The 20,223-nt window shown below is 41.0% G+C and overlaps 1 protein-coding gene across 1 annotated transcript in view; it reads left to right on the forward strand.

Annotated features, from left to right (window-relative positions):
* Positions 1-20,223, forward strand: part of KLHL29 (kelch like family member 29) — a gene marked incomplete at its 3' end in the record, with an annotated part of 389,918 nt that overhangs the window by 134,328 nt on the left and 235,367 nt on the right. The window contains exon 3 of the mRNA XM_082277061.1: positions 14,528-14,833. Coding sequence (XP_082133187.1) covers positions 14,573-14,833 — 261 coding nt within the window. The 5' untranslated portion in view covers positions 14,528-14,572. The remainder of the gene's footprint in view (positions 1-14,527; positions 14,834-20,223) is intronic.

Raw genomic sequence — 20,223 nt, forward strand, 5'->3', positions numbered from 1 at the left:
ACAAAATCACTTAACCTGTGAGTTTCTTTCCCTACCTGTAAAATGGGGTTGAGAGTAAGAGGGATGCCATGAGCATTAAATATTTAATGTTTGTAAAGTGCTTTGAAGACAAAGAGTGCCACATAAATGCTTATCATTATCTTAAAATACAAGGAAGTGGGTAACCTTGTGTGGGAAAATTTTGCTAGAAATGGTAACTTTAGGAATGAAGACCAAAGCAGGAGAAGAAAGGACATCTTGCAAAATTGAGTATTAAGAATTTTGAACAAAATGCACTGGTGAGTCTGTCTCTAGAGAATTAGCAGAGGCAGTCTTCAGGAACACTGAAAATACCTTCAAAACATCATAGATTCAGTAAACAAAGTTGGACTTTTCTGCTAATAAAGAAGAAAAGAAAGGAAAGTTCTAAACAAATGGCTCTGTTTAGCCTGGCCACAGTAATCAAGCATGTAATGGGGCCATTATGTGAATGCTGGGAAATAAGACATCTACATTACATTAGAAAGGCGTTATTCTGAAGTGTGTGTCTAATCCATCCTTAGTGGATGTGATTACTTACCTAGAAGATCAAGGAAATGGTATGGACATGTACTTTATTCAGGAAAGCAATTGGTAGAGCACTCCATCTGTGAAGATCATTCCAAGCAGCTCGTTCACTTACGTCAGCTTAGAAATTGTTTACAGGTGGATGGGCAAAAAGATAATAATAGAATGCATGGAAAAAAATTTGAAGGAAACTGGGAATGCATGTATCTTCAAAGCATGAAATTAAGCAAACCCAGCCTTTGAAATGATATAGGAGGCCTTCTCCATGGTGCCTTTCATAAATACACTAATATATTGCAGATACAGAGATACTCAGTCCTTTCTGTCCTTCCTCCCTGGTGCTACAGAGGATGAATGCATGAACTGCCTTGGAAGATTCTGGAAAAAAACTTAAAATTCTGCAGGGCTGCAGTTCCTCCATATAAACCTGTTCCAGGATGGATCCTCCTCCACAGGCTGCAGCTCCTGCCTGAATCCTGCTTCAAAATGGGTTCCTCTCCATGAGGAGAGGTCTTGCATAGGCTGCACTGTGGATATCTGGGGGAAAAAAAACAGTGCTGGGGATGGACGTCTTGCAAGGGCATGTAGTGATAGGACAAGGTGTAATGACTTTAAACTAAAAGAGGGCAGGTTTAGATTGGATATTAGGAAGTTCTTTACTGTGAAGGTGGTGCGACACTGGCACAGGTTGCCCAGAGAAGTTGTGGATGCTCCGTCCCTGGAAGCGTTCAAGGCCAGGTTGGATGGGGCTTGGAGCAGCCTGGTCTAGTGGAAGGTGTCCCTGCCCATGGCAAGAGGCGTTGGAAATAGAGGATCTCTCAGGTCACTTCCAACCCAAACCATTTTACGATGATTCCATGATCAGCTTCCATGCATGGGCAGCAGGGTCACCCCTGCTCCAGTACTGGGAGCACCTTTTCCCCCTCCTCTCTCTTTGACATTGGTCTCAACAGGGCTGTTTCTTACACTTTTTTTCCTTATTCCTCATTGCCTGTGAAGCGTTCCTGCCCTTTCTTAGGAATGTTTCACAGAGGCCCCACCAGTTTGGCTGCGGGGCTCTGTGGCTCCCTGCAGTGGGGACACGGAACTGGCTGTGAGATGCACAGGGCCACCCCTGCCTCCCCCTTTGGCACCATCCCTTCAGCCTCCCCAGGTCAGAGAAACTGCTAGAAAGAAAGGTTTTGACAGGTACATGAGTTCAGTGATCAATGATTTTACATTTTTTCGGGGTTTTCTGAGAGGGAACTGTTGTGGTGCTTACAGGCAAGCTTAGGCATGTATTACAATTTTATGTGTTTGTGCCTGGCAGGCAGGCTGCTGGATGAGACAGGAGAGCTGTGCTGTTCAGAGTCAGAGCAGAGCGATTGTAACAGCCTCCTGCGCTTTTTGGCCTAAAAATCTATAAATTCGTAAGACTAACAGGAGTGGTGTGGTGACTCATCTGTGCGGCAATCAAGGTGTCACAGCAAATCAAAAGTTTCTATCGCTTCTTTGAGACGGGGATTCGCAAAAAATGCTGACAGTAATTAAAAGAATTGCTCATCCCTGGCTGTGAATCTGCGGTGTGCCTCATAAGATATGCGTCTTATCTCCAAACTGTTTATGGCTCTGTGTTGAGTAGTACATGCCGGCACCCAGAGCTGTGGAGCAGGACGTGGCTTCCCAAAAGGGGATGTGCTGCTGGCGCCTCGTGCCTCAGGGGGCTGGATTTGGCATTTGATGCTTTTCCCTGGTGATCAGAGCTCTGACTTCGTTCTCTCAAGTGCCATCATCTGTTTGGATTATTTACTGGGAGCGCAGTACCTGTGCCTGATCTTCCCGTGCCTGCTTCTGTTGAAGAAGAATTGCTTAGATGACGGTAATTCGCAGTCTCAGCCTTTGACCAGTGCTTGTGCTCTCACAGAGAGCCTGAATTTTAAGCCAGACTGATTAGTTAAGCTGCAGCTACATTACTGGATGGATGCTTCTCATAAAAGCTGTAAGGTTTGCACATGAGGAATAACTGCTCATGGTGATGTCTCCATAATATATTCATTTATATCTCCTTGTTATGTTTTAGATCTCTGAAAACAAACTCCGTAGTAAGTTTTGTAGCAGTACTAAAATAATTTGCTTCAACGTCTTGCTATTAGATGTCACAACATACTTTTGGTTATCCTTCTCGTGTTTATGGGGAAATGGCAATGTGAAGAAAGATTAATCAATCAGGAAAATGATCTGTTATTTCCCTTCTCTTTTCATCTATTCCAAAAAGCTGATGGGCTGCGAGGCAAAGTGTCTCTAAGCAATGCATATAATGTTTGCAGTTACTGCATGCTCAGCAGCCAAATGCAAACACTGCAGAGTAGAAACACAAGGTTTATCTAAAAATAAACAAAAAGGAAACAGAAATCTGTACTTCAGATTCTACACACAAGGTGTTCAAACAGTCAGATCTTAATAGTAGATTTTAAAGTGTCAACAGCAATGGCCTTGTGTTTTTGCATGGTTAAAACTTGTCAGCAAATGCAGTCTTTTGAATTACAATAACACTAAAAGGCTTACAACAGACTGTCCTTGGTGTACTGCGAAACAAGGAAAACACCTCACAGGAACAAGCATCTGTTGACCTGGGGTCAGCATGGGAATCGCAGGTCACTCTTGTAAGCTGAGAACTTCTTGAGGAAGGAGCAAAATCCATGAAATCATTGCATTGCTTAACCACGCAAGTGGAAGGTCAGTAGGGAACAGACCTCTTCAGATTATATTTAGTAACTATGAAGATTTTGCTTCTAGTAGTCGCTTTGCACCACATAGTATTTTTCCCACCCTCCTCCCTGCTCCTCCTCGGAAAAATTTCATCTGATCCAATCCGAAAGTAATCACATACTCATCAGCAATTTTTCAGCAGACCAGACAAAATTATTCTGAAAGTGAAAAACAAATTATTTTGCTCTACATATGTTTATGGACAGATGAGCCAGGTCGGATCTGTTCAGGAAGATGCAGGGATGGGACAGTAGCAAATAAATATGTGATGCTACCAAATATTAAACTGTCCCCTGATGCGCCACTGTAAATTGAAGTGACTACTGTTGCTGCTAAGGTTGGCTTTACACATATTTTTTGCTGGTGTTGACATCTACTGGATAAATTTGCTACTGGCAGGAGGAATACGCTCTGTTTCAGAGAACAGCAGAGTGCTGTCCCCTCCTCTCAGGAAGCTTGCACTGCATATCTCTGTCTTGAAGAGTCATATACTCTCACCACTGCCTTTTATTGTTGTTTTCTTTTTGTTGTCTTCTGTTCCCAAAATTGTCCTGTGAGCAAAAATTCAATTTAAAGATAGTAAATGGCAAACACATTTGGGCAACAGACTGATGAAACAGCTGCTGTCTTTCTCCCATAGACCTGTTTTTTTCTGTTTTGCCCAAGGCAGTGAAGGGAAATTAGTTTATTAGTTTCACGTTGGTCACTGGTGAATATCATCCTCCCTCACAAAAATAACACTTTAATTCTGCTTGATTTGAAATAATTGACCGATCAGGAATGAGGCATGTGAAGGGAGCTACCAAGACGGAATTACACCATTGGGCTGGAAGATCAATTGCTGGGGAGGAGAGCTGAGACACTGCAGCCTTATATTACACCTGCCTGTTTATTACACTTGGCCTGAGGGGAAGGCAATGCACCATTCTGATCTGTTGCCTCGGAGAGGTATGGATGTAAAATGAATGCAAAATAAGGGAACAGCAAGTTGGGTTTTTAGGTTAATACATTTTATATTGATATTGAGGACATTTCAGTAAATGGAGCTTCTAGTTTATAGAACAGCATACGTGTTTTTCCTTTTTTCTATGCCAATATTCTCCCCTAGATATGGTTTAATTTTTATTTTTTTTGCTTCTCAATAATACTTGCAGTGATTGACTGGTAACACTAGCACAAATACTTAGTAAAATTAGTCCCACTGGAAGATTACTCAGATGCTACAGCTCTTCTTACTCCTCCTTCCTCCACTCTTTCTGCCTGTTTTAATGATTTCATTTTAAGAGAAACGACCTGAGGCAAAGCAGAGAGAGAAAAAAAATAAAAGTCACAAGAAAAAACAATAGATAGACTTATGCTTTGGCAAATACTGGAACAGAAGCAAGTCCAGATGTTTGCTATACAGGCATTTGGCATGTATATAACAGCCTCTCTACAAGACTGCATGTAGAGTTTTTGACAGCTTTGGTGGAATGAAAATGAATTATTGCTATTCAGAATAAAATGCAAACATTTTGGCCAGTACTTGCAAATCTAGTAGTTTTCAAGTTATTTCTTAATAGATTCTTGGTATTCCTAAATGCATATTTTAAAAAGTGCTTGCCAAACATGATTTGATTTCTCTGTAGTATTTAAAGGTTCTACATCACCTAACATATCTTGAGAGGGATATGGTGAGTGGTTCATTATCTGTTTCTTATCTGATCCTGTTATTTCTAAAACAGCTAATTAAAAGCTGCAGACCTCTGGCCTAGAAGAGGTGGGCCACTGATTTCCTGCATTCAGCACACAGCCTTCATCCAACAGCTGAAAAGATAAAACATGAGTCACTTGGGGCATTTTTAAGTGAGAAGCAAGAAAGGGTGGTGGAAGAAGTGGTAACAGGAATAGCTTTAAGAGGCAGAGGAGCAAGCAGAGATGCAGTTAACTGTGGTATTAATTCATTAGGATGGTGGCACTGTCCGTCTGGTTCTTGACGCATCGCCTTTCAAAACAAAACAAAAATAGCAAGTGGATGTAAGTGATACTCTATTGAACCAGCTGAAAATAAAGTCAATCCATTTTATGAAACATGGTTAGGCCATGAGAGGTGATGAGCTGTGACTCCAGATGGACAGATAACGTGGGCTCTGGCCAACTCCAGTGACATACACTGAGAAGGGAACGTTTCGATCCAAAAGCCCCAGGTTTCTGTGAGTGAGCAGCCCAATATTTCCAGCCAGGAAAAGGACTGCCTGGTACTGATGGACCGGTACTAATGGTACCAGTGCCACGAAGCAAAAAAGATGGAAATATGCAGAGAAACTCCTCTCCAGATTCTCCATGACCTCTGAAAGTACGGCAAGAATACAGGTGTCTCCTTAAGTGAAGAGTGAGCTTGTGAGGCTTTGTGAGTGGAGGCTAGTGACAGTCACACATTTAGGGCACTGGAAACTGGAAAAACTGTAGTTACTCCCCTGGGTCAGGGATCTTGTGTAGTCTCTGGGAATTCACTTTGTTACTGGAGGATTGGGATAACTGCACCTTTATACGGTGCCTGTTGCTATGGGCTGTGCAGGTCTCATGTTCAGTAAGTTTAAAAGACATGTAGATGTGGCACTTAGGGTTTAGTGGTGGACTTGGCAATGGTTAATGGTTGGACTCAGTGATATTAAAGGTCTTTTGCAACCTAAATGACTCTGATTCTTTGATTTAATGTTTCTTTCTTTATTTTTTTTTTTCTTTTCCTGAAGCATTTTGCATGGAATAAGCTCTTTTTATATACCAGATGGTTAGGGACTGTTTCGTGCTGCAAGTGTACGTGTGCTCTTGATTTGGGGGAGTGATACAGGTCTCCTTTTAACAAAATGTGTGTCAGAAGATTCTGTGTGGTCAGAGGACATCAGTCGTGGAAGAGAAAATTTATTCACCTGGTGCTGGCTGAAGCTTTTTAAATATGAACAATGACAGGGAGGGATGATCCAAAAATATTCTCTAAGAGGGAAATTTGAAGTTTGTTTTCTCTATTACAGCATTTTGCAGCACTGCAGGTGATCCAGAGATCTTATGTCGTAAAATATGCTGCATTTAACCCTTACCTTGGCAGGGAGCTTTCTCCTATAATAGTTTTGACTGATTGATCAGTCTTTCTCAGGGCCTGGAAAATTGAGAATAGCAGTAAATAAAAGGAAATTTCTCCTGCCTTGTCCAAAATGTAATTTGAAGACCTAGTCACCTTCTCCTACCACCCCCCCCCCCACCCACCTAAGAAACCATCCCCAAAAGAACCAAAATCCTGCTAATTAAATTTTGAGTGATTTATTTTGTGACATTTGGCAACACTGACAGTAGCTTATTCTACATTTCTGCTTTATTAACTATGAAGTCTTAGGCAAGATTAGGTATGTCAGGTCCTGGCAGCCACTTAATGCATTTTGAGAAGATGGCCCATTTCCCCAGAAGAAATCCAGTCGTGCCCCTGTCTCCCATCCCCACCTGTCCCCGGCAGGCACCCCTGGACTGTGGCCACCAGCTGTCATCCTGCCAGCCCCTGTGCTGAGGTGTTGGCCACTGGCTCTGCCATGCAAGGCCTCCTGCACAAACCCTCCATGAACTGGCCTTTAACACGGCAGCTCTTGGCATTTGGTTTTCTTTCGTTTGCTTTTCATGCTAATGAGATCATTTAATTAGGGAAGTCGATGTTTTGGGCAGTGTTTTGCAAGCAGGAGTGTTACAGAGGGATGTTATGTTTTTTTCTCTCTCCGTTTTTAACAAGGCTGGGTTCCAGACACTGCCAGCTACCCTGGACCCTGCGGAGACATCTGAGGAAGTTATTATGCCTTTGTGTAAAGTTCTGGTGGAATTTCATTTACAAAACTGCTGCATAAAATTCCAGTCTTGTTCCTCTAGAAGCACCTTGGAAAAACCAAGAATCTGTAGCAAGTGGCATCTAGAATTGATTTTGGGGTCTGGAGGGTGGTGAGGGTTGAATTTTGTGCTGAGTTGTTTTTTGTAAGGTTGTAGGGATGGTTTGCAACAGAGCCGTGGGGGAGAACCAGATCAGCTGGAAGATCTTTCCAATAAAAGCCTGGAGAGAAATAGATTTAGTAGTTTTCTCCTGGAGTTAGGAATTTTATCCAGAGACATATCCCAAACCAGTATATTTTGACATATTTTCTATCAATTTATAATTGACAATGAGTATGAGGATGTGGATAGTGGCCTTTTAGAATAGTTCAAGAAACTTGTATGGTCAGGAGCATCCCCAGAAGGAAACCCCTGCACCTGTTGTAAACTTCATGAATTTGTGTGTGTCCAGGTTTGGCAAGGAACAGGATTCAAGACAGGACTTGTCTTCATCTTTTGTTCCAGCAGTGTCAGCATTGGGACCACTCTGAATCTTTGTGAACTTTTCTCACCCTGCCAGTGCTCATGTTTCATGAATTGAAGGGTGTGTTACCCACTCTGCTCAGATTGTAAAAAAAATTAGTATCTAAAAAGCAAATTACTATATATAGGAAGTTATCATATTGAAGATAAATTTCCTAGAAGCTTAGTAATAAAACATACACATAGAGATTTAGATATTTTTTAGGAACCCCTTATTTACGAAGGTCATATTCTGTCAGCTGTGAAGGAAAGAAACTGTAAGGTATGGTTTCACTTGCATCATGGCTGGGTTTTTCTTTTTTATTTGGATAGTCTAGTTTATCTTTTTACTTACCTAAAGGGAAGATTTCCATATCCATCTGAAGTACTCAGAAATAAAAAAGTGCCCAAACTTTTCTACAGTATTTTGAGATAGCAAAGCAAGTCTCATTTTTGCTTCTTGCATAGTGAACTTTCTGCTGAGAAGACACCATTTGGTTGTTGCTCAGATTTTTTTTTTTAGTATGTCCCAAAGCATCACCTCCTCCAGCATATATTTGGAAAATTAAATCCTATATAATCTTTTAAATCTACTGCTCCTTTATCACTTACAGGGTTAGGATTTGGATGCTTTTTTTCTTCCTTTTTTTTCTTCTCTCTAAGATCTGATTGTAGCAAAGCAGCTCAAGTCTCTCTGCCTTGTCTTGGATTTTACAAGAGCTTTACAACTGTTTACAAGACTAAATCAGGGGTTTACAAAAGTAGACCTTGCTTGATAATAAAGTTGTTTCCTTGCCTCAAATATTTCTGGATTGTATCTTTCTACACAGCTGCTTGTAGTTCAGCTTTACAGAATTTCTTGATTGCATTCCTTCTGCCTTTGTCTAACAGAGCGTTCTTTCATTGAAGACACCCAAACAGGGAAAAAAAGAGGTAAAAATTGTGATAATGGATTAGTCACATCCATGTAGGCTTGTAACAGTGATTCCATATGTGTCTGAGAAAGTCTTTGTGGGTTATAAAAAATGTTGAGCTCAAATAAAACGTTTTGCTTGGCACATTGCTGAAGAGGTGCCCCTGAAGCTGCCAGGACTGCTAGTACCTTGTTTTATTTTGATTTTCTTAAAGATGTGTACATGTATGACCTGATGGTTGAGTTACATCCAGAATTTATGGTAATACTGATATATTTCAACGTGATTTTGGTGCCATATGCATAAATTATGTCTTCAGACCTGTGCCTGGGGAGAGGTTGTTGTGTCAGTAGGCTCTGATAAAACTGCATGCCATAACATTTCCCCTGCAGCGTATATGTGAAATCATTCAAGCTTAGGTACTTACACATCTTCCTTTTTATCAGTTACAGTTCTTCATGCTAGATCTGATTCCAGCAAATCTCTCTTCTTCCTCTTCTATTTTTTCTTTTATGTGTGGAGCTCATAAAATACTTAGGCATTACATGCACTTAACTGCTTTTGAAGCTCTCTAATGGGCTATTTTACCTGTACTTCCATTTATCCTGTCTGAAAACATGTAAGTTTATTTAGCTGCTTATTTTAAAGTTTCAGGCTCTTTCTTTTTCCTTTTCTGCCATTTCCCTAATGACCATCTATCTACTTCCTTTGCTGTCTCCCAACCTCTCTTGCCTATCGTGTTTCTGTAATGTTATTATTTAAAAGGTAAATTTAGAAACAAATGCTTACCCAGGAAAAATTTAAATTAAAAGCTTGACCTTTATTTTTGAAGTCACTTAATGAAGTTGACTAATAGTCTAAGAAATCTGATTCTCTAGCTTCAGACTGGCGGAAAGCCTGTTTTTCCTTATATTTATATCTGTGGGGACAGGCGCTTTAAGGAGACCTTGACTAGATAAGCGTGGAAAGCAGGGAAAAAGCTGCTCCAAGGCTCGAGCCGGACTGTCATTTAGAGGAACATGAATAGGAAATATTTCCTCTGCAGAACAGTGAGTGTTTTGGGCTTGGGGGAGGACGGGCTGTGCTTAAATGTATCGAGCATAAAATGAAATGTTAACCACTTGAGTTTAATAAATCTGCAGCAATGATCTGTTTGAACCTGGTAAGAAGCCTGAGGACAGCACGCTGCTATCTCACACGCCGCTGGCCTTTTCCTTTCCTCTCTGTGTGTGTGTGTAAGCCGTGGAAACAAGGAACAAATGAGCTTGCATAAGAGATGTGCTAAAAAATTAGTACCAGGAGGAAGGTGTTTTTGTGCTAAGAAGGTAGGAGGATTTCCAAATGGACAAAGTGTTCAGGGTAAATTTGGAGGCTGGATGTTTTCATCTGTGTAAGTGCCCTAAGTTTGAGTCCCAAAGACACTCACATTTTGCAGAAAAACTTTCTCAAATACTATTGTTGAGCAAACTGTTGGTATGAGATATTTCCAAAATTCCTGGTTGCAGAAAAAGTCATGTTCTCCAGCAGGGATACACTCACATTTTATTTTCCCTTGAGAGGAATTGATTTAAAGTAACTTATATGGTCTCTCTCACCTGCTAGATTGCATGTTTTGGCTCTGTAGAGTTGGGAGAGATCCTGTCCCACTCCTGAGAAGGTTTTTGGTATTGTTTGATCAGTCTGTTACCCTCCCCTGATCTACCCTCCCAAGCCCATCTTTCTCTGAAAGTTAATGATGGGGGAATGGGTCAGGTGCAGGTATAATCCCCATGCCTGGCTCCTGCATAACCCTTGTCTGAAGCAAAGTGGGCTGTGTTCTGGCATTCTTTTTGTAGCACATGCACGGTGATGCAGTCTTGGGGACTTTTTGCCTTGCCATATCACTGAATCTCATTTCAGATTTGTCACGGGATTTGTGTTTACCTCTGGTTGCTCGATCTCTCTTCTTTAGCTTATAGTCCTTTCTGCAGCCCTCCCTTAATACCAATTTGATCTCCTTTCTCTCTTTGAATTTATCAGTTCATCCAGTAACTTCTATGGGCTTCTCTCTCTTCTTTTCTCTCTCTTTAGTACGGTGGGGGATTTTTTCCTCTTTAAGAGAGTTTTTGTTCCTTTTGGCTGCACAATAAAATCCTTTGATTCTTTGTGACAAACGGGAACACGTTCCTTTTCTAGTCAAGATTAAAGACACCCGGCTACTCCAGTGATTACATCTTGAGTAGAGGGTGAGGGAAGGCCTGTCTCACTGACTTTACCACCTCCACAAGATAGTATGTCAGCTGAATTGAGTGTACAGAGGGATTTTCATCAGTAACAGTGTGCAGTATGCCTCCTCATGGACTACGAGTCTGAGATGCACAAATCATACATTCTTTCTCTTGCTGGCTATGTCTGCATCGTGCTTTTATGGCTCTGATGTAGGGTAGACATATCTCAGATAGCTTGAAGCTTATCTACTCTAGTACTGGCTCCTACATGTGGCAGCATGGAGCATCACGCTAGCTAAAAAATCAACCCCACAACTGAGGTTGGTAGATCTGTAATTAGCTAAGACTTAGCTGGGGCAGTGTCTAAAAACCAGGGAAAAAAATCTTCTTTCTCTTCCCCGGTGCTGTTTATAGGGATCTAAAGCTAGGTAAGGGAAAATGCCTGCACATCAATTTAGAGGAAAACTTCCCTTAAAAAGGTAAAAGCACATGAATTAATTGTAGCTATTGATGTTGCTGTTTGTAAGTATTAGGTACTCACGTTTCTCCTTCTCTCTGTCTCCTCAACAGAAAGGGTTTTTTTGTTTTATTTTATTTTGTTTATTCTTAGGAAAAAAAAATATCAAAAGAACACGTCTGGAAAATTGCAGCCTGAAATCAGATATTGTGGAACTGGTAGTGACAGCGTTAGGAGGATGGCTGGACTCCATCATCTTAGAGATCTTTTTCAACTGTAGGGATTCTGTGATCTCTGACTGCAGTAACTACTGCCGTCCCTGCTGCTCGTGTGAGGTTTCCACTGGCCTCCGTCTCTGCTGTTTCTCAAGATGGTTTATGCTGCCCTGTGTCAAGTTCTCTGCAGAGGAATGTGATGATTACACTTGACTCAGGACACACTGCTGGAGAAGTTTTTCTTCGGAGTACAGAATATGTTGAAAGCATTATTATTTTGATTATGATCCTCAACAACAATAGTCTAGACAAAGCATAAACTCTGGATCTAAAAATATATTTAAAAATTAGCTAGTCTGTTCCCAACTCATTTCTTACTTCACCCAGCAGCTATTTATGAAAACATCGCCTATTCTTTCTAATTTTAAATAGCAAGCACTAGCAGTTGAATACTCATTTATTAGATAGTTATCCCCTCCGGTTTTTCTGCACATCTTGTTGCTGTCAAGTATCTTTGTACCCAGCCAAAAATGACATGTTGAAACAAGTAGTGTATATTTAATGCAGTGTATTGGAAAATAAAAAAGACTGATGTTCAGCCCCAGCTTTCTTTTTTTCATTGGAAGTACCATGAAATACAGTAGCTGGACTGAGAAATGGATGTGTTCATGAGGAGGACGTTGGGTTTTAAGTAAACTTCTTAATGCGTGGCTTAGTCACAGGCTTTTTTCCTGCTTGTTATTGACGTAATTGCCTGTCAGTCTCATCTGATAGTAGAATTGCTGGGGGCAGGGTGCCTTGGATCGTGTGGCAAAAACTGCTCTCTATTGACTTGTGTGCCTGTGTGCTGCTGCTCTCCGCTGAATTAAATGTCAGATGTGCTCAGGAGTGTGGGTGGGTGGGGGAGATGTGATTTGGTTCTCCCTGGTTGCCTTGTCAGGGAGTACACTAATACAGCTAACGGAGATCCTCGAGCTCGGAAGGAGAAGGGCATTCATTTGACAGCCACCATCCAAGCAGTCACAAAAGATAGCTTCATACAGCAGTGGAGGCTGTTGGGATTAAAAAGAAACTCTTTCAAAGGCAGGGAATAATAAAGGATATTTTAAAATTGCAGCTTGCAGTTTGCAGGCTCCATTTGTGCCTGACTTAGCAAAATGGTTATAAAACAAATGAAAGCGGGGTTACACCTGTGGAATTTCTAACCTTTAAAGACACACTGTTGAGGTACTGAATTTATTCTGAGATAGTTTTCGCTAGAGAAAAAGTTTGCTTTCTTCACCTCTACTGAAAGAAAAATTTCTGTTTTCACTACAGCACCTTTCACAGCACTGGTGTCTCTGGGTTTTGCTGTGGTCACTGTACACCTGAGCTCTCATGGTCCTCTGGGAAATACAGAATTATCTTTCTGAATGAAAGTATCAGATGGCCACAAAAATACAAGACAGAGGAATATAATACCAGAACCATCAGCCCTCAAATAACCAAGTCAAATGTTGCATCACATTCTACTAGAGAAAAAAGTAGTTGGGTTAAGAGGTATGTTAATTTCGTGGTCAATACCAGCAACAGTATGGTGTGGCCCCCAGTATAGGCTCTTGCTAGAGGTGCTTGTTCCGGCAGAGGGACAATGTAACCATCAAAAATGCAGCTTCTTGGGAGACTTGGTTTGGTCTTTTGTTGAACATAATGATGGTGGGAGGGAATTCAGTGGGGTTTTGTAATACACATTTATATTATTGAATTTTTAACTGAGGAAGTGATTGGTTTTGTTTGCCTTTTAATTTCTACCAGGGCAATAACTAACATTGTTGATAGGCACACTATTTTATAACACTTCTAAGTTTTATCTCTCTTAAGAAGTTTCTTATCTTTAGGTTTCTGGGTGAGTTTAGATCTGGCTCCCTCCACAATCCTTGTAAACTGATATTCTTACCATGCATTTTTGTACCTAAGAATTTGTGAAACAACATTGCTTCTACTGACCTGATGTCATTATTACAAAGAACTTAGTGGATCATTTAATGCAAATAAAATAAATCAGGTGCTGCAGTGACCTAGATACTCATTATTTATTTATGGAAATAAATACATTTAGCATTTATTCCTACTGTTTCTTCTATTGCAAATGCTGTAAACTTTCACTTACTCAGAACTCTGCTGGGAAAATAGCACTATTGCCACCATTCTGCACATTAGGAGACCTTGCCAGGAAGACTTCAGTAACTGCTCTGGGCTATGTAACTTATAATTATCAGAACTAAGATTAGATGTTGGGAGTCTTGACTCACAACATTGTGTTAAGACATCCCTCACCTGGCAGATACAATCTGTAGATAACAAAGACGGAGGGATGATAAGACAGGGTGATCACACAGAACAACTTGGTCATTTGATCACCTATGTGTATTAAGTGTTTTAAGTCTAGCTAAAAGCATGGGAGGAGACAGAACATGTTGGCCTGCCCTGGAGAGCATCCTCATTGTGGTGAGGTGTCACAGAGAGAAATACTCCTGTAGGAGCTTCTGGTGAGGAGGTCCAGCAAAAAGGAGAAAAGGGGACTGTGTGAAGCAGTGTTTGGCTTTGAAAATAGAGAAGAAATGGATAGATTTAGCAGGTAGATTTTTTTTATCTTTGATCTTTAGGATCAATATTTGGTCATGTGTCATGTGCAGGAAGGAGGCTACAGAAAGGATATGAAGACTACTGAGGAAACTGCAAAATGGAGCTGTTGGGAATGTTTCCTGTTGTCAGAACATTGAATCATGATTTTCTTCTAACTTGGCTTTTCACAGTTTGTGTGCTTTTGCTTGTTACTTTGCTGAAGAGTTTGGGCAGATGGTGTTTCTTCAGGTCTGTGGGACTGGGCTCTCCACTGTGTCCTTATACTTGTCTAAACTCTCTCATTTGTGTTCTAGATCAATATTCACTATGATACTGCTCTCTTCCTCTTGATGTTTAGCTGGGAAAAGGGGAGAAACAGTGCTCTCCTAAGGCAGAGATGGCATGACAGGGTCTTGCCCTGGTGGTTACAGAGTACGGTCACTGTGCTGGGACCTCATCCCTGACTCCTCTTTGTCTTTGATCTTCCAGGCAGGCTCTCGAGTTCCCTCTGAGACGCAGCTGCCCTCCACCGAGATGTCACGGCACCACAGCCGGTTTGAAAGAGATTACCGTGCCGGGTGGGATCGCCGGGACTGGAGCTCCAACGGGAACCACGTCGGCAGCACCAGCTGCAGCAGCGCCGCCAGCACCACCAGCAGCTCCCGCCCCGGGCTGCTGCCGCTGCCCATCGTCCCCTCGCGCCTCCCCACCCCGGCCACCGCCACCTGCACCACCGGCAACAGCGATGTCATCACCAGCCTGGTGGCCAACTCCTCCCCAGCGTCCAGTACCAAAGTAAGAATTTCGTTTGTTTTGGTATTGTTTTGTTTTTTGTTTTGTTTTGTTTTGTTTTGTTTTAATGGGATTGACATGTTGAAGGGATGTTAGAGATGGAGCGTCATCTGTCCCTTTGTAAAGCTTGTGTTGGTGGGATAGCCAGGAGTAGGAAAATTAATTTCTAGGGGCAGGCTGTGTCTTTTTAATTCTCTTCTGTGTTATGCCTATCCCAGAGTAGGTCTTTCTTGCTCCGAGCCTGAGTGTCCCCATGCTTCTGAGATGCCCAGGCAGAGCAAATATTGCCTTCCTTTCAGCACTGCCTCCGTTTGGGCTTTGGAATGTATTGTTCCCACTTTTCTTTTGGGAATTCTCTTCTTGTCTGTTGACCAAGGCAGAGCTGTGGTTGACAGCAAGTGGATATGGTTCTCATCCAGAGGGAGTGGAAAGTGACTAAAGGTCATAATTTTGGCTGAATAATGTTTTTTCTTCTCTTTAGTTGATAGTTTCCTATAAGGTTCTCAAAGGATCATTCTTAGTGCAGGTTGGAGTGAAACTGTGGAACTGCTATAACCAGGCTTGCTCATTTGTGCAAAAATGCACTCTAAGGAGTGAGAAAATGTTAAACACCAAAGAAAGGAAGTCACTAGTAAATCATTGGGCTCTTTTGTTCCAATATATTATTGAGGGAAGAGGGTGAGTTTTCCTTTAAAAAAAAAAATAGTTCTTTTAGATCTGCAAAGTACAGGTTGATATTCTCAGAGAAAATTGGGGTTTCTTTTTGCATGCAGATTCAGGTAGAACAGCTGGGAACAGGAAAACCTGGCAAATGGTAAAGGTGACCACAGCACTGGCAAAGTGAGACAGAAGCGCTGCTGGGTTTCTTTTCATGATATTTAACATTTTCTTTCAACTTGGTTTCATTTTAATAACTGGAAGTGCCAAATACAACAGATGTAGACAGAGGGAAAGGAGACAATGAAGTTATTTAAAGTAAGCCAAGAGCAAGCTTAAATTTTGCTGCAGTACCATTATTATATTGATTTTTCTCACACTGTAGAAAAACAAGGTCAATGCTGCAGAAGGAAACATTAGCCCAAAGTGTGATTGGTTGTAAAAATTTGCCATGGCATCTTAAAATTATTTTCATTTGAAAGAAGCCACTCAGATTCTGATCAAAACATTTTTAGAGTTCTCCAGATGCTATCCACTGATAGATGCATTTCAATCATGCTTTGTCTGGAGATGATTGAGGCAATTTTGGAGCCAAAGCAGTGGTTTCATTTATCATGACCTTTGTTCCTGGGTCTGCTTAGAGTCCAACAATTGTCAGGAGCTGATCAGCCCTTTTCCCAGATGTTCAAAACCATTTTGCAGCTTATCAGTGCTAGTATACCATGTGTTTATTGGGAGAGAGGAGGCAGGAACAGCAAGTTAAGTGCCTTTTGATGATATGTTAGATGTGAACTGTCTTCTAAATTACCTTATTAGACAATTTTCTGATGATTTTCATTAGTAAGAATGTTTTGGCATGAATAGATCAAAAGCAATAAATAGACAAGAATGGAGGTAACAGGAGACACTTTTTATTCTGAGAACTGTTAATCAGCTGTGTAATCTCCCATAAAATAAATGTGTAAAAATGCAGAGAGTTTTTGCCCCGGCTTCTTCTGCTGTGAATCAACTAAGCAGGTCTAACTAAAAATTCAAACTTCCATGTATTAAAGAGGAAAAAACTGTGAAGAAGTGAGGTTGGTAGGTAGGTAGGTAGGTAGGTATGTAGGTAAGTAGGTGGGATGAACAGAGATGTAAGGGTATGGTGCCTAGCAAGCTTCCAACTAACAATGTGAAATAGTGTCACAAAAAATATCAGGTGCTCATAAACGCTCCTGTTCACCCTGCCTGACTGTGTCTCTCTCCTTCACACACAACAGATGACTTGTGGTCAGCAGTGTAACCAGCCAAGGCTTTTCCCTGGTAGAATCCAGCTAATGGCTAGGCATAAAAAATTACGTCCATATAACGAAGAGATCACAAGTTAGAAAAACAGCGTGTTCACTTGGTTTCTTTTAAAAATGAAAACCTAAAAATTAAAAACAAAAATATAACAGTACTTTAAAAACAAACCAAGCATGTGCTAAGTTGCCTTGAGCTGTGGAGAGATCACAGCCTACCTACCCTTGGCAATCATTTTCGTCAGCATGTTTATGGGGAACAGCTCATGGGGGACAGGTGACATCTAACACCTGGATTTATTAGTTGTGTTTTGGGAGTGGGATATTTGATTGCTTAGCTGCCCTTCTGCAGGCTGAGCCTTCCCCACCATGATGGGGGTGTCATTAAACTCAGTGCCAAGGGTGTGCCCCACACAAGAGGCAGCCCAGTAGATAAGGTGTCATGAAGCAAGAATATTGATAACCTGGTTGTCCTTGTCTCGTTAAAGGAGATGGATGCAGCCAGCAGCGTTGCCCCGGGCTGAGGACAGAAGGGACTCTTTTTCCTGGCCAGTTACCAGTTTTGACTTTAGCATATCTTCCAGAGCTGGTTTGGAGATCTCAAACCACAGATGGCTACCATCTCTAGCCCTTCGGTTTGGGTTCCTATTTATTAGTTATCCTCCCAGTTAAAAGTTTGCTTTGGTTTTTTTGTAAATCATCTAGTCTGTCTTCAGTCCTTTGGTCCTATGTTCCTGTAGTTTCCTGCTGCTGACCAGTTTCAGTAGCCTCCAAATAACTGTATCCCTTGCATCCCCTCCATTCTTCATTTGCCTTTGAAAATACGAGCGCTGAAACTTAGATACCCAAACCATATGCATCCTTTCAGCATCAGACTCATCATTCCCTGGCATGGGGATAAAACTGTTCCCTCCCTCCGTTTCCATGTCTGTACAGCTCCACACTTTTTTTGCCAAAGTGATAAGTCAGTAGTTATTAAAAATACATATACATGGCATCATCCTGAATTACAAGCTATCAAACAGTCATACTCTTGTCAAAGACTGAAGTGAAGTCTGTTTGACAAGATCTGTCTTCTGGGTACCTGTACTGGCAGATATTGGTCATATTTCCCTCCTTCAGCTCAAGGTTAACTGAATCCCAAAGTGACAAATTCAAAATGGAGGAAAAAACTTCTTTTCTCTCTGACATGTAACTGGACTGTAAGACCTGCTGCATGATGGAATTATTCAGGGAATTCATAGATAAATTGTTTTAAGGACCACTAGTCTACCTAATCTGGCTGAACCACAGTCTTTAAAATTATGTAAATGTATGTAAGATTAAAGACTTTGCCATCACTTACGTGATATGGATAGAAAAAGTGTTGGAAAGGAGAGAAAAAAATAAAACCATCTTCAGGGGGAAGCTCAGGATATATAAGACTAGCTGTGAGCGGGTTGGGTAAGGTCTATGTTTTCATGTTTCTGGAAGAGCTTTTTACTACTTTCTGTGGAGGACTTTAGAAGGTTTTTATTACTAATTATTAATGTGTAGGAGAACTTTAGAACTAATTATACTTTGCAGACCTTTGAAATTTATTCTCAAAGCGTACCTGTAACCTTCTTACCACAGATTCTTTGGTACAAATCACACTTAGTGGATCTGCCCCCTTTGAGTGGTTACGGATGTTTGGACTGAGTTATTTAAACAGAAAAACTGTCTTTTCCTGAGCTTTATTTTTTTGCTGAACAAAATGACAATGAGGCTTTGCACTGCTATAACCCATTTCATTGGAGGCTGCCAGAAAATACCAGAAAAACTATTTAAACTTCATCAACCTCTGAAAAATAGTTTGATGCTGCACACCCAGTATATTGACTGGGAAAGTGAGGCACTCAGAGGTAGTGATTTTTGGGTTTTCTGCTCATTCTGTGCCACTGTGAGCAAAGTTTCAGCTCTTTTACTCAATTTGGTTTTTCTACCCTGATTCTGTACCCAAAGAGCTGGGCCACAGACCAGCACCCAGACGCAGCACCGTTTGGAGGGATGAGTCATTCACTGGAGGTACTTCCTCAACCCCTCTACCAGTAGTCAATAGGAAAGGGTAAATTTTGCCAGTATGTTTGGATCAATTGTCAGACTCTGAGCTCAGCCATGTATGATCATTGAGCTCAGGGTTGGTTCTGTACGTGGTGGGGTTTTGGGTTTTTTCCTGCAGTGAGGTTATTTATTGGTCGAAGGAAGCTATCAAAGAAGTCCCTGTAAGACTACAGTACTGCTTAAGATATTGGCAACAAAACAGTCTGAAATTCATTTAAGGATGCTGCACACCATTCAAGCTATGTTTTCTGTTCATCTCAGCAGCACCTTCATTCTTTGTTGCTTTTCCGAATTACTTTGCGAGTTACTTGTACAATTTTCTCCATCAAAGCTCCTGTATCACAGCTTCAATTTAGAAGTGTTGTCATGGGCTGTAATTTGAAATTTTATTACCAAGAGATTTTTTTGTTATAGAACATTTACTTTTATCATCTCTATATTATTTTTAAATGCCTGAAAAGATTGATACATCAACAGAATCTGTGCACCACCAGGTGAGATCTAATTTTTTTTTCAACCTTAATTTTAAAAACCCTTTGCTTGGAACATAAATTGATTCTTCAGCCCCCCAACACTTAATGATTTGTTATTCTCAAGGTTAAACCTATGACAAATTTTACAAAAACACCAGTCTTCAGTTTTGATAAGATTTTTTCTAGTTGAGCTCAGGGATAGCTGTGCAGTTTTAAGTCTTTAAATAGTGTAACTGAGGCGTGATCGTGGCCTCCTGTTCTCACAGTACTCCTGTAGCATTTAAGACTTGTGTGTTTTTGCTACCAGAGTTTATCCCACTGTGGTTAGCCACAGTTATGATGTGGGAGGGAAGATAGTGATGATAAAATATTTGTTAACCTCTCTGGAAAGTCAGGCAAGAATTGCAGGTGAAGAAGTAGCCTCCACTGTCTTTGTGCATCAGTGCAACTAAATAGCATTAAAAAGCAAGTGGGGAGGGCAGAAAATTCTTACGGTAAAGGAAAAATAAGTCAGTGTGCCTGAGGAATGCACTGTAAAAAGAAATAAAGGGAAACAGCACAGAAGTAAAATGTTGTATTCTTCTTTCCTTCACAGGCCAAAAAAATGTAGCTCCCTTAACAGCAGCCTGTCAAATGCAGATGATTCGCTGTAGGTTGCAGGATTTGTGTTGTCTGTTCTTTTTCTCTCGCTTAGGAGGTGGTGATTTGCTAAGTTCGTGTACGGCTTCCACAAATATTTAAAATATTGATTAAGCAGAGGAAGAATAAACACGAATTGTTTTTCAAGTTACGCCTTATGTTGTACATGACTAATTACATACAACAATTTGCTCTGCTGCGGTAACTGAAATTTATGTACTCTTTTTATTATAAAACATAAGATGCTTGCGTAAAGAGAGAG

Source organism: Coloeus monedula, assembly GCF_965178545.1.
Source record: "Coloeus monedula genome assembly, chromosome: 2".
In the NCBI taxonomy this organism is placed as follows: domain Eukaryota; kingdom Metazoa; phylum Chordata; class Aves; order Passeriformes; family Corvidae; genus Coloeus; species Coloeus monedula.